Genomic DNA, 13,262 nt, shown 5'->3' with positions numbered 1-13,262 from the left:
GTCATTCTCACATTCAGCTTCATTCAGTGTCTAACTGTATCTTTTTTTTAAAATTTATTTATTAATTTAAAAATAAAATAAAACAACATACATAATCAGTAATTCACAATATCATCACTTAGTTTCATATTCATCATTTCTTAGAACATTTGCATTAATTCAGAAAAAGAAATAAAAAGACAATAGAAAAAGAAATAAAACGAACACAGGAAAGAAAAAAGATTATACCTACCATACCCCTTACCCCTCGTTTTCATTGATCACTAGCATTTCAAACTAAATTTATTTTAGCATTTGTTCCCCCTATTATTTATTTTTATCCCATATGTTCTACTCATCTGTTGATATGGTAGATAAAAGGAGCATCAGACACAAGGTTTTCACAATCACACAGTCACATTGTGACAGCTGTATCATTATTCAATCATCGTCAAGAAACATGGCTACTGAAACACAGCCCTACATTTTCAGGCAATTCCCTCCAGCCTCTCCATTACGTCTTGAATAACAAGATGATATCCACTTGATGCATAAGAATAACCTCCAGGATAACCTCTCGACTCTGTTTGGAATCTCTCAGCCATTGACACTTTGTCTCATTTCCCTCTTCCTCCTTTTGGTCGAGAAGGTTTTCTCAATCCCTTGATGCTAAATCTCAGCTCATTCTAGGGTTTTTCTCAATCCCTTGATGCTGAGTCTCTGCTCATTCCAAGATTTCTGTCCCACGTTGCCAGGAAGGTCACACCTCCGGGAGTCATGTCCCACGTAGAGAGGGGTAGGGTGGTGAGACTGCTCGTTGTGTTGGCTGGAGAGAGAGGCCACATCTGAGCAACAAAAGAGGCTCCCTTGGGGGTGACTCTTAGGCCTAAATTTTAAGTAGACTTGACCTATCCTTTGCGGGGTTAAGTTTCATATGAACAAACCCCAAGGCTGGGGGCTCAGCCTATAGCTTTGGTTGTCCGTACTGCTTGTGAGAATATCAATAGTACTCCCCGTTCTCACCTCTCCCTGAAGGGGGCTTTGCAGATATTTTTCCACTCACTGATCGAATCACTCTGGGATTCATCAGGGCATCACTCTGGACAAATCAGCAAAATCTCATGTCCTACCTGAGATTCCAAGTACTTATGGCATTCAATCAAACTATCTACGTAAGTTATATTAGGAAATGCACTAGTCAAAATATAAATTTTGTAACAAATAAACATTTTTTGCTTTAGTCTCACACAGAAGGTGACGTTTTAAAATATTAATTACCATCTATTTTCAGTACCCTGCAATAATGACATTCCTTTGTTCTTCCTCATGCAAAAACATTTTTAAAATTGTACCTTGTACATTTCACTATTATTATACACTCTAGGCATTCCTAGATTATACCATCTCAATCTTTAACATCTATCTTTCTTTCTGATTTCAGTCTAACTATATCTTAATCTATCCCTGTACTAGGCCAAGCAGATATCTCGTGCTTAAATATTTATTGTTGAAATAATGGACATAGAGTCAGCACCTGGGATCTATGTTCAGACTTTCTTTGAGCTATTACATAAAACAGAATCCTTCAAGGTGGAAAGAAGAAAGCTCTGATGCCAGAGAGGCAGCCCTATCAATGGTGGCTAGCTTACATTCTGAATTTTTGCCTTCCCATTGGGCTTCTCTCCTTCTTCCTGCTGCGTCCAGAGTTTTCCCCCTTAAGGAGTTTTATGTTTTAATAAGGATATACGGTTTTTCAAGCTTTTTGTTAAGGAGATGTTCAAACATGCTCAAGTAGAGAAAAGAGCCATATAATGAATAGTTTATTAAAATGTTGTCAGCCTGGTTCCATCACTTCCCCCCACCTTTTCAGTTTTGTCTGGATATTTTTAAAACAAATTCCAGGCATCCTGTTTTTTTATCTGTAAATAATTTCAATGTGCATCACTAGCATATAACACAGACCGTTATCATTACTAACAAAATTAACACTGATTCCTTAATATCTTCTAACCACCAGTCCATATTCGAATTTCCCAGTTGTCTCAAAAATGTGCTTTTACTATTGATTTGTTTGCATTGGTATTGAAACAAGAGCTACGTGTTACATTTGGTTGCACTTTCTCTTTTATGTCATTATAGAATATCTTGATTACTTCATTTGCCTGATTTCTTCCTTGTGATGTTTAACTTGCCCTGTTTTTCCTGAATTTCAGGTAAACTGGCAATTATCTTTAGAGGCATGATTAAGTTCACGTTCAATTTTGAGGGCAAGAAGACTTGTCAAGTAGTGCTATGTCCCTTTTCTTGCCTCCCATCACATCATGTCTGGTTCCCCCATTTTTAGAGATGTTGAGCTTGATCGGTTGGATAAGGTGGGGTCGGACTTCTTTTATAGCTGTGACTCCAGGTCTTTGTCCATTTGCACACTGTCAGTCATTATTCCCTCTTCTTATTCAACACATCAAGCTGCTCAGACCAAAGGGCCTTGTATATTATCTCCCATTTATAGGTTATGTTGAATTTTTTGTTCCCAGTTTCCCAAGTACGGGTTTTTAAATTTTATCTCTGGGTGGGCCAGTGTCCCTTGCTCGATGGTCTTACTGTGTGTCTCTTGCCTGCCAGGTCTGTGAGGGAGCGGGAAAGTCACAGCCGAAGGAGTGCTAGCTCCTGTGATGTCTCATCCAGCCCTTCCCTGCCGAGCCGGGCACTGCCTGCAGAGGAAGTAAGGAGCCAGGCTTCTGATGACAGCTCCCTGGGCAGGAGTGCCAACATCCTGATGATCCCGCACCCCCACCTGCACCAGTATGAAGTCAGCAGCTCCTTGGGTTACACCAGCACTCGAGGTCAGAGCGCCGAAGCACACGCAGGTGGAGCTGGGCAAGCGGTGATAGCTTTCTTACTGTGGTGGTGGAGGCGGGTGGTCAGGTGTGGATTGTAAGTCTACATCTTAATTTTTTCCACACCAGTGCAGTGGAAACAGACCCATTAGCTTTGTGTGTGTATTACACTTTTTTTTGTCTCTACCTTTTCTTCCCTCAAAAAGTATAACTACATACTTTTTCTCTCACATCAGTGGAGAGCTTTTCTTAGGCCTAGGAGAAAAGATGATTACTTATTTCCTTAATATTTCCATTTATGCCATCCTTAAAACAGCCTCTGTCCAATATGCCATTTTAAGATTTCTCCTAGCAGTTCCTGGGTACCTGTCTCACTCTACTGAGCACGGGTATCACTTTTCCTGGATCTTATTTTACCCAACCAGTGGTGCTTACAACTATATTATTCAGGCCACTCCTGACTTTTTAAAAACTTTTTATTTTCAAAGAATCACAGGTTCACAGGAAGTTGCCAAAAAATGTGTAGGGAGAATCCATATTGAGGAAAAATATATAGGGAGGCCCCCTGCATTCTCCATTTATTCTCCCCAGGGGTGACAGCTAGTATAATATCAAAACTAGCATATTGGCTTGGTACAATCTACAGAGCTTATTCAGATTTCACCGGTTTTTCATGCATTTATTTTTGTGTGTGTATATGTATATATTTTGTGTATGTGCGTGTGTATCTATTTCCGGGTAATTTTATAACAAGTAGATCTGACCACTAGCACAATCAAGATACAGGAATGTCTTATCACTGGAAGGCTCCTTTGCTCTACCCCTTTAGAGCCACGTGTTCCCACTGATGTGTTTTCCTTCTCCATAATTTCGTTATTTCAAGATTATTTATAAATGGGTGCCTGTCTCCCCTGACATTTTTTTTTTTTTGGTGGGCAGGCACCAGGAAGTCTCCCCTGATTTTTGATCGCTGATTTAGTAATGTTGTGTACACCCAGTTGCCTTCTGTTATCTTGGAAGGATCCTCAAAGAGCAAGGAATGTTTTCCCTGACCTAGCATGTCGATGGGAGAAGCTGTCAACTCCAGACCCTCAGGGTCGGGAGCAGAGCTCTTTTACCCCTTAGACACCTGTGCCAAGGGCCTGTGAAAATTTTTGAGAACTGAAAAAAAAAAAATTTTAAGGGTCCAAAAATATTTTTTTAAAAAAGATATGTCACACCCGTGCAAGGTGTTAATAATAGGGTGGTTTATGGGAACCCTGTATTTTATGCATGGGTTTTCTCTAAAGCCACAACTTCTCTAAAAAGAGAAAAATTTTAAAAAGGAAGTTCTAAGAGAAAGTAGCACACATTTAATTAAATGACTATAGACTCCAACCTTATGTCATCTATATTAATTAAATTAGTATTCAAAAGAATTTTAATACATTTGAAAATTTCTAAGTTCCCTTTTTCCCACTTTTGCCAAAAATATTCCAAGAAGGGTCTGTAGTAAAAGCAAAATTAAACTAAGTACTAATCCTTTAAACACCTTTGTAATTCTAAAAGCCAGATCTTCCCTGGAGAGATAACATTGCTCTTAATTCAGATAGCTTTAAAATAGTTTTTTAAAAAAATTTCTCTATAGTAGTATTGGTTTCAACATCCTTTAGTGGTATTGGGGATTTTGTTTGGAAAAGCCAAAAAAGCAACTCTCTGGAATATTGTTGGGCCATACGATCTAGAGGTCTTTTAGTTTCTTGTTTCTCTGTTATATGTAAGGAGTCCCTTCCATCCTACTCCTCAATCAGCCCAGTGAAACATTTCTCCTCTCCCTTACATGTATTTTTTAAAACTTTTTTTTATTGTGAAAAATAATATATATACAAAACAGCAATAAATTTCCAAGTACATTTTAACAAGTTGTTATACAACAAATTTTAAAGTTTGGTATGGGTTACAGTTCTACCTTACATGTATTTTTTATTTTTTTTGCATGGGCAGCCACCGTGAAACAAACCCGGGTCTCTAGCATGGCAGGCAAGAACTCTGCCTTCTGAGCCACCGTGGCCCTACCTTACATGTATTTTTTACCCACTTTATCCCTTAGTCCTGTTCTCATCCTTTTAAAAATATGTGCTATCTTTTTAAATTTGGTTTTCTCTTTTTATTTGCATGATGATTAAGTAGACCCTATTCTTTTTTTATTTGGTAAACTAGAACAATAGTTCATTAATTTAAAATGAAGAATACAGCTTTCAATATTCTCTTCTTGCGTGCATATTGGCTTGTGGGGTTAAATATTCCCATGTATGAGATTCTGTGGTAGACACTGGGAAAATAATGGTAGACAAGACAGGTTTCCCAGTGCCATGGAGTTTATATGTACTGGACCTACTTTCTAATCTCAGTGGTTGTTTAATGAACATGGTATACACACAGGAATTCAGTTGTGGGATTCAGTTGTTTTGATCTGCTCAGTTTTGCAGCTTGCTGCTTCCATCTCCATCCTGTTTGCCATTGGATGGGACAGGTTGAGTCTAAATATCATGCTAACTCCTTGCCTGGTCAAGGCTGGATACACCCATTTCTTCCTTTTTTCTCCTAATATATATAATGCAATAGCATTTTCTTGCTTACTCATGTCCCAGTCCACTAAATCAGTGGAATCTGATCACCCAGTCTTTCAGGGACCCAGGCTCCTTCCATCCTGGGATGCCATGGTCATCAACATTGGTGTCCAAAGTTCTTGCAGAAAGGGAAGAGAGAATGGAACTTGTACATGGAGATGCTTATGACCCAGGGCTGGAACGTATCTTTTTTTTCCATTGGCTGGAACCTAGTCTTGTGTCCTCACTGCAAAAAGGCTGGGAACTAGAGTCTCAAAGTCCAGTTCCTCAGATGAGGTGTGGTCCTCCCCATCAGATTTGGATATGACTTCATTCGGTTAGTGATTTGGGATCCAGAAGCCCCTTCTCCCCAAATATTTAATTAATATTTCATTTTTTTATATTTTCAGTGGGTGATTTTACTCATTTCTCACACTCTCTGCAATTTATGAAATCCAAGATTCTTGTTGGCCTTTGCCTATCGGTCTGTGTTCTGGTTTCATTATGGATCTGTGCTTTGTTTTTGTGCCTCAACTCCACGACAACTAGCAGATATCCTGGAGAACATGATGGAGCCGCCGCAGCGAGACTCCAGCGCACCAGGGAGGTTCCACGTAGGCAGTGCAGAGTCCATGCTGCATGTACGGCCTGGTGGCTACACACCCCAGAGAGCCCTGATTAACCCCTTTGCCCCCTCGCGAATGCCCATGAAGCTCACTTCCAACAGAAGACGCTGGATGCACACTTTTCCTGTGGGTAAGTTGGTTGAATAGAAAAGAGACTTGGACTAGGGGCTACTAGACCTAGTCCTCATCATTTACCAACTACATGCCCTTGGTTGAGGGTCTCCACTTCTCTAAACCTCCATTGCCATATCAGTAAGATAGGGTAGTCATGCCCACCTGCCTACTCCAGGGCTGGTTGTGACCAAGGGTGTTGAACACTGACACGCTTGAACAGGTTTAGTAACTACCTAGCTGAATAAACCTCAGGGCTTCTTTTTTATGTGTGTGTCTGAAAGGGAATGTGCTTTGCTGCCTACATTCATTCCTAAGACTAATGCCCCTTCCTGTTCATTCCTTCCTTTCCTCACTCTCTCTGGATATTGACACTACTGTGTTGATCAGACAGAATTATATTTCTTTCTTTTTTTCTAAGGAGTCTTGACAATTGGAAAAAAATTTTTCTTTCAAAGTTCCTGTTCTTCCTAGCTCATCCTTTTAAAACTCTGCTCTGTTCTAAAGAACCTAACGTCAAGGTTTTATAAAGCTGTGGCTAAAATTAAACTTCAGCTTAATGGGTTGTTGGGCTGTGAAGGAGCAATATATTAAAATCCAAGGATTTTTTTCATAGAAGCCATCCTGCTTAATGCCTAGATAATTCCTAGTTAATTTCTTTTGCACTCACCTCCAGGGTTTGAAAGTTGAATATACAAGAAATGAATCTTGTTCATTTGGTTGTAATTGGGGATAGTTCCCAAACCCCTTTCTGTCCCCTTATTGCTGCCATAACTGGTCACATGACTTGCTTCTTTCTGGTCTCTCTTTCTTTCTACTGGTATCCTCATTGGCTCCCTTCAAATTATTTTTAAGGCAACAATTGATGTTTCTCCCATGACTTCAGTTCTTGCTTCTGTGCTTTTCCTCCTCCCACCTGTCATGCAACATGGCTACTAAAATTGTATTTCCCCCAAACACTGCTTATTTTGTTCCATCCTCCTGCCTGTCTGGCCTTCTGATAGACAATGTCCTCATTTTCCTGGCTCCCCATCTTTCTGTCTCTTTATTTCCTTCTTCAGAGGCTCTTTTCTTGCCCAAACTAATCTTATGGTCTCCTGCACGTGTTTTGCCTCTTCCATGACTAGGATTTTACACGTATTATTTCTTCTACCTAGAATGCCTCCTCTTTCAACCCTTTGCTCAATACTTAGCTCTAAAAACCCTCTTCTTCTAGGAAGTCCTTTTTTAGTAGACTTGACTAATTCTGATTTACCTCCTTCTTGGCGTCTTATTTGCACAGATGCCTCCTCTGCTTCATAGAGTCCTGGCTTTTGCTATCTTAATAATTAAATAGAATCATTTAGGTATTTCACCATGTCTTCCTTCTTGTTAGTATATTGTAAGACTGTTATCCCTCCTAGGAAGGACTCTTGCCTCCTGTACTTCTGTTCTCTCCATGGCATCTTGGTTGACCTTCATGAGACAGAGGCTCCTAAAGTTTTCTTAACCAGACTGAACAGCATGAGTAAACATGAGGTTTGCCTCAGATGGTTCCTATTTGGAAGGGCCCAGAGGGTCCCATGTAGAATGTTTGTGGTGTACTCTTTTTTCAATCTGACACCTGTGGCTCAGTAGCTGGAAAGAAGGAAGAGTAAAGTTAAGTGCACAGTACTAGCTGTCAGGTGGGAACTATGCTCAGTGGATCTTTGTCTGAGTAGGACCATCTGGAGAGGCCATCCAGATCCATCACCAGACTCGACAGAACATGGTGGAGCTGCAAGGCAGCAGGCAGAGGGACCCGATTCACTCCTCTGCAGAGCTGCTGGAGTTAGCATACCATGAAGCTGCTGGAAGGTGAGGATGTACACAGGGCTCCGAAAGGTACCTTGAGAACACTTTCTGACTTCTAGGACAAAGTGCAGAACAAACTGCTCGCAATGTGTCATGTTTCTAAGACTTGAGAAAGCAGGATGAGATCAGAGCCTTCCTTAACTTGGCAGTGTCACTGCCTTCATTGGGCAAAAGTATAAAGCAAACAGTCTGACACACTCTTCTGAGATGTTATCTAGGACCTACTTCAGGTTTATCTTGAATCCAGAATATACTTTGTAAACCTCAAATGTGGATTTCTTGTATACCTTAGGCAAGGGTGAAATGAGAGAGATACTTTGGGCTTTGGAGTGCTGAGACAGGTGATTCATGCTGTGCATTTGGGCAGCCTCTTTGACTTCAGTCATTTTGATTGTTGAGAAATTCCACTGTAGAGTATAGAAGACGTTAATACTAAACACAATATGGAAATCAAGATCTGTGTTTATAAAAACAATTCTTTTGTGAAATCAGAGTCTGAATATGTTACATGGCATCCAAAGAGAGTCAGTACCGGAAGAAAATCCTTATAGCCTTAACAAGCTTGAGCCCAGGTTACACCCAGACTCACTGTTCCTATGATGCTATAGGACGTACTTTGTAAGGAGCAATCTTTGACCCCTTTTTTGGTCACGTGCAACATCCCATGGGATGGATGGATGGCCTCTTTACCAGATTAATTCAGTTACACCTGTTCAGGCACTTCACATCCTCCTTTTGGTGTTAGTAAGGTGAAGGTTAGGACAGAAAAGGCAGAAACGGTCTAACAGGATGGTGGGAAAGCGTTTTGGTGCTAAGGTAGAGGGAGCAGGTCAGAGCTAGCACACAAACCAAGCACCATGGCCTAGTGGCTTATGACATGGATCCCAGTGGCTGCCAGCCCATGTGGCCAAACACAATTGGGCCATTTCTTGACAAAAAGCCCCAGGTTTCAGGTAAGCAGGTTAAAAGAAGTGATAATCTACATTAAGCCAGGCGGTGGGCTCTGTTCTCTGCAGGCACAGCACTTCCCGCCAGCCTGGTGACGGCTTGTCCTTCTTGAACTTCAGTGGAACAGAAGAGCGTTCTGTCAGCCTGCTTAGCAACAGTGGTGCAGGTAACCAATCCAAGAGCTACTAGAGTTGGGATGCTCAGAGCAGAATCACATCTAGAAACATCATGAGAACCAGAAAGCCGGGCCATATCTATTTTGGGATCATTTCAGCTATGATTTTGGGTGACCCATTTAGAAGCAGTACTTTATAATGCATGGAATTATAAATGGACTGCACATAACGTTTTTAGATGAGAACATGTTGGTCAGGCCACATTAATCACTAGTCTGTCAGTGAGTCGCGATTGAAGCAGCCTATAGGCTAGGTGTGGAGGGTGGACACAGCAGGAAGTAGTCTCTGCTCTAGAGGTGCCTTCAGTTTGGGGGGTCCAACCCACCCCCATAAAAACAGTCAGAAGGGACTCAAAGGGGAATGCTGTGGTTCTGGCTCTGAGATTAGAAAAGAGAAGGGTGGCACAGTTGCTTAGAGAAATGAGTGTGTACTTCAGGCTTGATAGGGTAGGATTTGGATAGAGGAGTTAGAAGATAAGCATTCCAAGTAGATGTTGGGGAAAAATCTGAACTTATGTTAATACAAGTTTTATATACTCTCTGGAAGCATTTTTTTTTTTTTTTTAACATGGGTAGGCGGGAACTCTGCCACTGAGCCACCGTGGCCTGCCCTGGAAGCTTTTTTATGTCTATGTTGTTCGTGATAATCCCAGTAGGACATAAATTATTAATCATATTTTACACGTAGGGCAACTTAATACCCAGAACTCTAGAGATATTAACCTAATTTCTCAAGCCAGTGGCCAGGCATCCTGACTCAGATTGATGTTCCTTATTTGATAGCACTATTCTGAATAGACCAGAGTGCCTTTAAGCATGTAGCAAAACATTGGTTTGGTTAGGTAAGATTTTGGAGAATCTCAAAGAACAGGTATTCTACAAAGTGAGTGTGGAAAACATTAAAACTGGGAGAAAAAAGTAGAGCTGCTACTTCCTGCCTTAGCTAACTTGCATTTCTAAAACTTGTTCAAGAAAGGTGTAGTGACATGAAGCTATATAAAATTGGCTTATCAAGTTTCCTTTCATTTATTGGCAGATTCATGTGACAGTATTCCTAGAAGCCTATGGTTAAGGCTTGGAAACTGGTTTGGCAGAAAGAGAATACCTATGGCATTATAATTTTATTCATTCACTTCTTTATTTTAAATGGGAAAATAATTGAATAAAAGTTTGGGAATAAAATGCTTTGTGCCCCTGTGCTTCAAGGTGCTGAAAAATGTTACCTGGCTGCTTGATCTTTTAAAGTTCCTTAAGAATATCATGAAAGCAGTGTTTCTGTTGCTTTGCCAAACTAAGGAACCAATTTTAGAATCCAGAGTTTGAGCTTCCTAGACTGTTTGGAATAGAGTTGTACTGAAGAGGGTTGCTCTGAAACTCGCTGGATACAACCTGAACTAATTTCATTGGTGACAGGAAGCAAGGGTAATTACAGGTTTGTGTGATAGCAGTACTGGGAGCTCCTTAGGGTATTCCTAGAGTGGTTCTGGCCCTGAGATAGCTCAGGTAGACCAGATGATTCCCCAGAAGGTGCGTATTTAAAAATATTTAAATCTACCCTGGGGAAAAGAAAGCAATGTCAAAGAATCCTATTTAGTGATGACTGTGGAAGGGTCCTTAAATCATATATCATCATTGCATTCTCCGAGCTGAGGATTCCCCAGCACACACACATTGGAATAGCATTTGCTTAGCAACTCGGGTTGCTATGTTATTGCTATTGCTATGGACTCAGCCTTTTTCCTCTTGAGCTCCTGGGCTATAGATCCATCAACTCAATGGGCCTCTGCACTTGGATAACCCCCAAGTACCTCACTCTTCATGTTTTAACAACTCAGATTAGTTCTCCCTGTTCACCAAATCCACCCTTCCTCTTCTATTCCCTCTTCTGACTCTGGCCTCTTATCCCCATTGTCAGTGCTTTTGTTAAGATTCCTGCCACTTCTGGCCAGGATTATTGCAGTAGTCTTCTAGAGTATCTTCCTTCTCTGTTCTTGTGCCCTATGATTCATCTTCCATACTGTCACTGAGGAGGTATTTCCAAGTGAAAATCTGAGCAGCCACTCCTTCCCACCTATCAGACTTCATTGGCTCCCTTGTGACATCTAATGCTAGGCATCATCTGGCTTCTGCCTACCTCTATTTCTTCTGCCTCCACTTTCACATAGCACCATATGTGGAGAGAGTGCAGGTTCCCGCATCTCAGGATGCAAATCTTGCCTCTACTCTAATCATCTGTGAGGCCCTGGGGCCAGTTACCTAAGCCCTACAGTTCCCTCTCTGCAGGGATTGTTGTGAATGATAAAGCTGGTAAGCCAAGTACTCAGAATAGGGCCTGCCACATGATGAGCCCTTAAATGGTAATTGCCTTTATCAACAATATTGTTTATTAGAATATTTTATATTCCTACCATTGCTTATAGATCCTCAAAAGAACTCTATCCTCATATTCCTTTGCAAACTAGTGCCAGTGTGTGGCATGCTCTTCTTCCCTGTGTTCAACCTCTTTCTCTGCCTGAGAAACATCCACTGGGTCTTTATGATTCAGCTCCAACAAAGCCGTCTCTTTGAAGCACCCCCTGACAACCCTCTCCTTGCTCTCCCAGTAGATATGAGGCATGTTCCCACTAGACTGAAAGAGCTTATCTTTAATCATTGTCCCTCCATCTTGACAAATGAATTTGTACTTCTAAGACCAGGCTTCCTTAGGTGAGAAGCATCCAGACAATCTACAAAATCATTCTATTTAATTGGATATGAGTGTTCAATTGCATAAATATATTCTAGAATGTTTAGCTTCTTATGAAAGGTATGGACTGTTTTGCTCTTCATGAAAAAGTTAAGGGGGTCATCCCGATCTCGCACAGTGCCCTTCTGAGCAGTAGCATGTGTTTTCAAAGGGGTCAGGGGTTCTCAGGAGATGGGCTGTACCATTGGGCTTATCAAAATTGAACTCCTGTCTTTGACCCCATGCTACCTGATTAATTATGCCAACCAGCCACAGAAAGAAATTGGTTAAAACATTTTGATTTTTATTACCACATGCATTAACCATTACTGAGCCCATCCTGTCAATTCTATCTTATCATTTCCACCAGGCCTATGCTGGTCCAAGTTATCATCATCTTTTGCCTGCATTGGTCTCTCAGCTTCCTCTCTTGCCCTTCCATGTAGTTTATTCTTTTTTTTTTTATTATTAATTTAAAAAAATTAACTAACAAAACATTTAGAAATCATTCCATTCCATGTAGTTTATTCTTAACACAGCAATTCAGGGCAATCCTTCTAAAATAAAAGTCAGTTTGTGACACTTACCTGTGCAAAATCCTCCATGAGTCTCACCTCTCATTTGGAGTAGAAGCCAAAGGTTAATCTAACTGATAAAGGTCCTTTTATCATGTGACCCCAGACTCTCTGACCTCATTTTTTACTCCCCTCTCTCATTTCACTCTAGCAGTTCCCCAGATCTCTCAGGCACACTTTGAATCTCATGGCCTTTCTCTTGTTGTCCTCTCAGCTAGAATGCTTTCATTCCAGAGAGCTTCATGGCTTAGGTGATCATTTAACCAAGTTTGCCTAGGACAGTCCTGATTTGAGTTTGTTGTCCCATATAATTATTAATGGTGTCACCTTTCTCTCTCAAAGGTGTCCTGGATTGGATGATAAATTATATGATCACCCTTTCGAGAGTTTGCTTTCTCACTTCCTTCAGGTCTTACCTGGATTGCCACACTCTACCCAATACTTTCCACTCATCTGCCTTGCCTAATATTTCTTTCTAGCACTTACTACCATCTAACATAATACATTTTAATTTTTTAAATGATTTTTTTGTGAGCTCCATGAGGGCAAGGATTTTTATTTTGCTCATGTTTTGCCTCTAGATCTTAAAATAGTTCCTGGCATATGTTAGATAATTCAATGAATGGTGAAAGCCTTCAGAGGTTAGAATTTCTCTCTAGTGAGGAACGATTTTATTTTTCCTCTAATGCTTTTCTTCTCTCCCATATAACCTTGTTGAACAATTAACTGAAGTCCTTTCACCAAAGGCTTAAACAGTCTTTTTCTACCTTGCTTTTTGTTGTTGTTGTTGTTTGTTTTTACCTTACTTGGTTTTGAAATGACTTTCCTTTCAAGCCATCCTCAATCTCCATGGAATGTGGTGTGC

General features: G+C 40.6%; 1 protein-coding gene across 13 annotated transcripts in view; it reads left to right on the top strand.

Moving 5' to 3' along the window:
- DEPDC5 (DEP domain containing 5, GATOR1 subcomplex subunit) overlaps positions 1-13,262 on the top strand; it is a 161,840-nt gene that overhangs the window by 70,176 nt on the left and 78,402 nt on the right. For 8 of the 13 annotated variants that reach the window (XM_077160444.1, XM_077160443.1, XM_077160447.1 and 5 more), the window contains exons 21-24: positions 2,602-2,822; positions 5,957-6,160; positions 7,842-7,977; positions 8,991-9,088. In XM_077160444.1, coding sequence (XP_077016559.1) covers positions 2,602-2,822; positions 5,957-6,160; positions 7,842-7,977; positions 8,991-9,088 — 659 coding nt within the window. The remainder of the gene's footprint in view (positions 1-2,601; positions 2,823-5,956; positions 6,161-7,841; positions 7,978-8,990; positions 9,089-13,262) is intronic. The other 5 variants (XM_077160449.1, XM_077160451.1, XM_077160448.1 and 2 more) reach the window with 2 other exon arrangements.

Source organism: Tamandua tetradactyla, chromosome 5 (assembly GCF_023851605.1).
Source record: "Tamandua tetradactyla isolate mTamTet1 chromosome 5, mTamTet1.pri, whole genome shotgun sequence".
Classification (NCBI taxonomy): Eukaryota; Metazoa; Chordata; class Mammalia; order Pilosa; family Myrmecophagidae; genus Tamandua; species Tamandua tetradactyla.
This window is presented reverse-complemented; position numbering and strand designations above follow the sequence as displayed.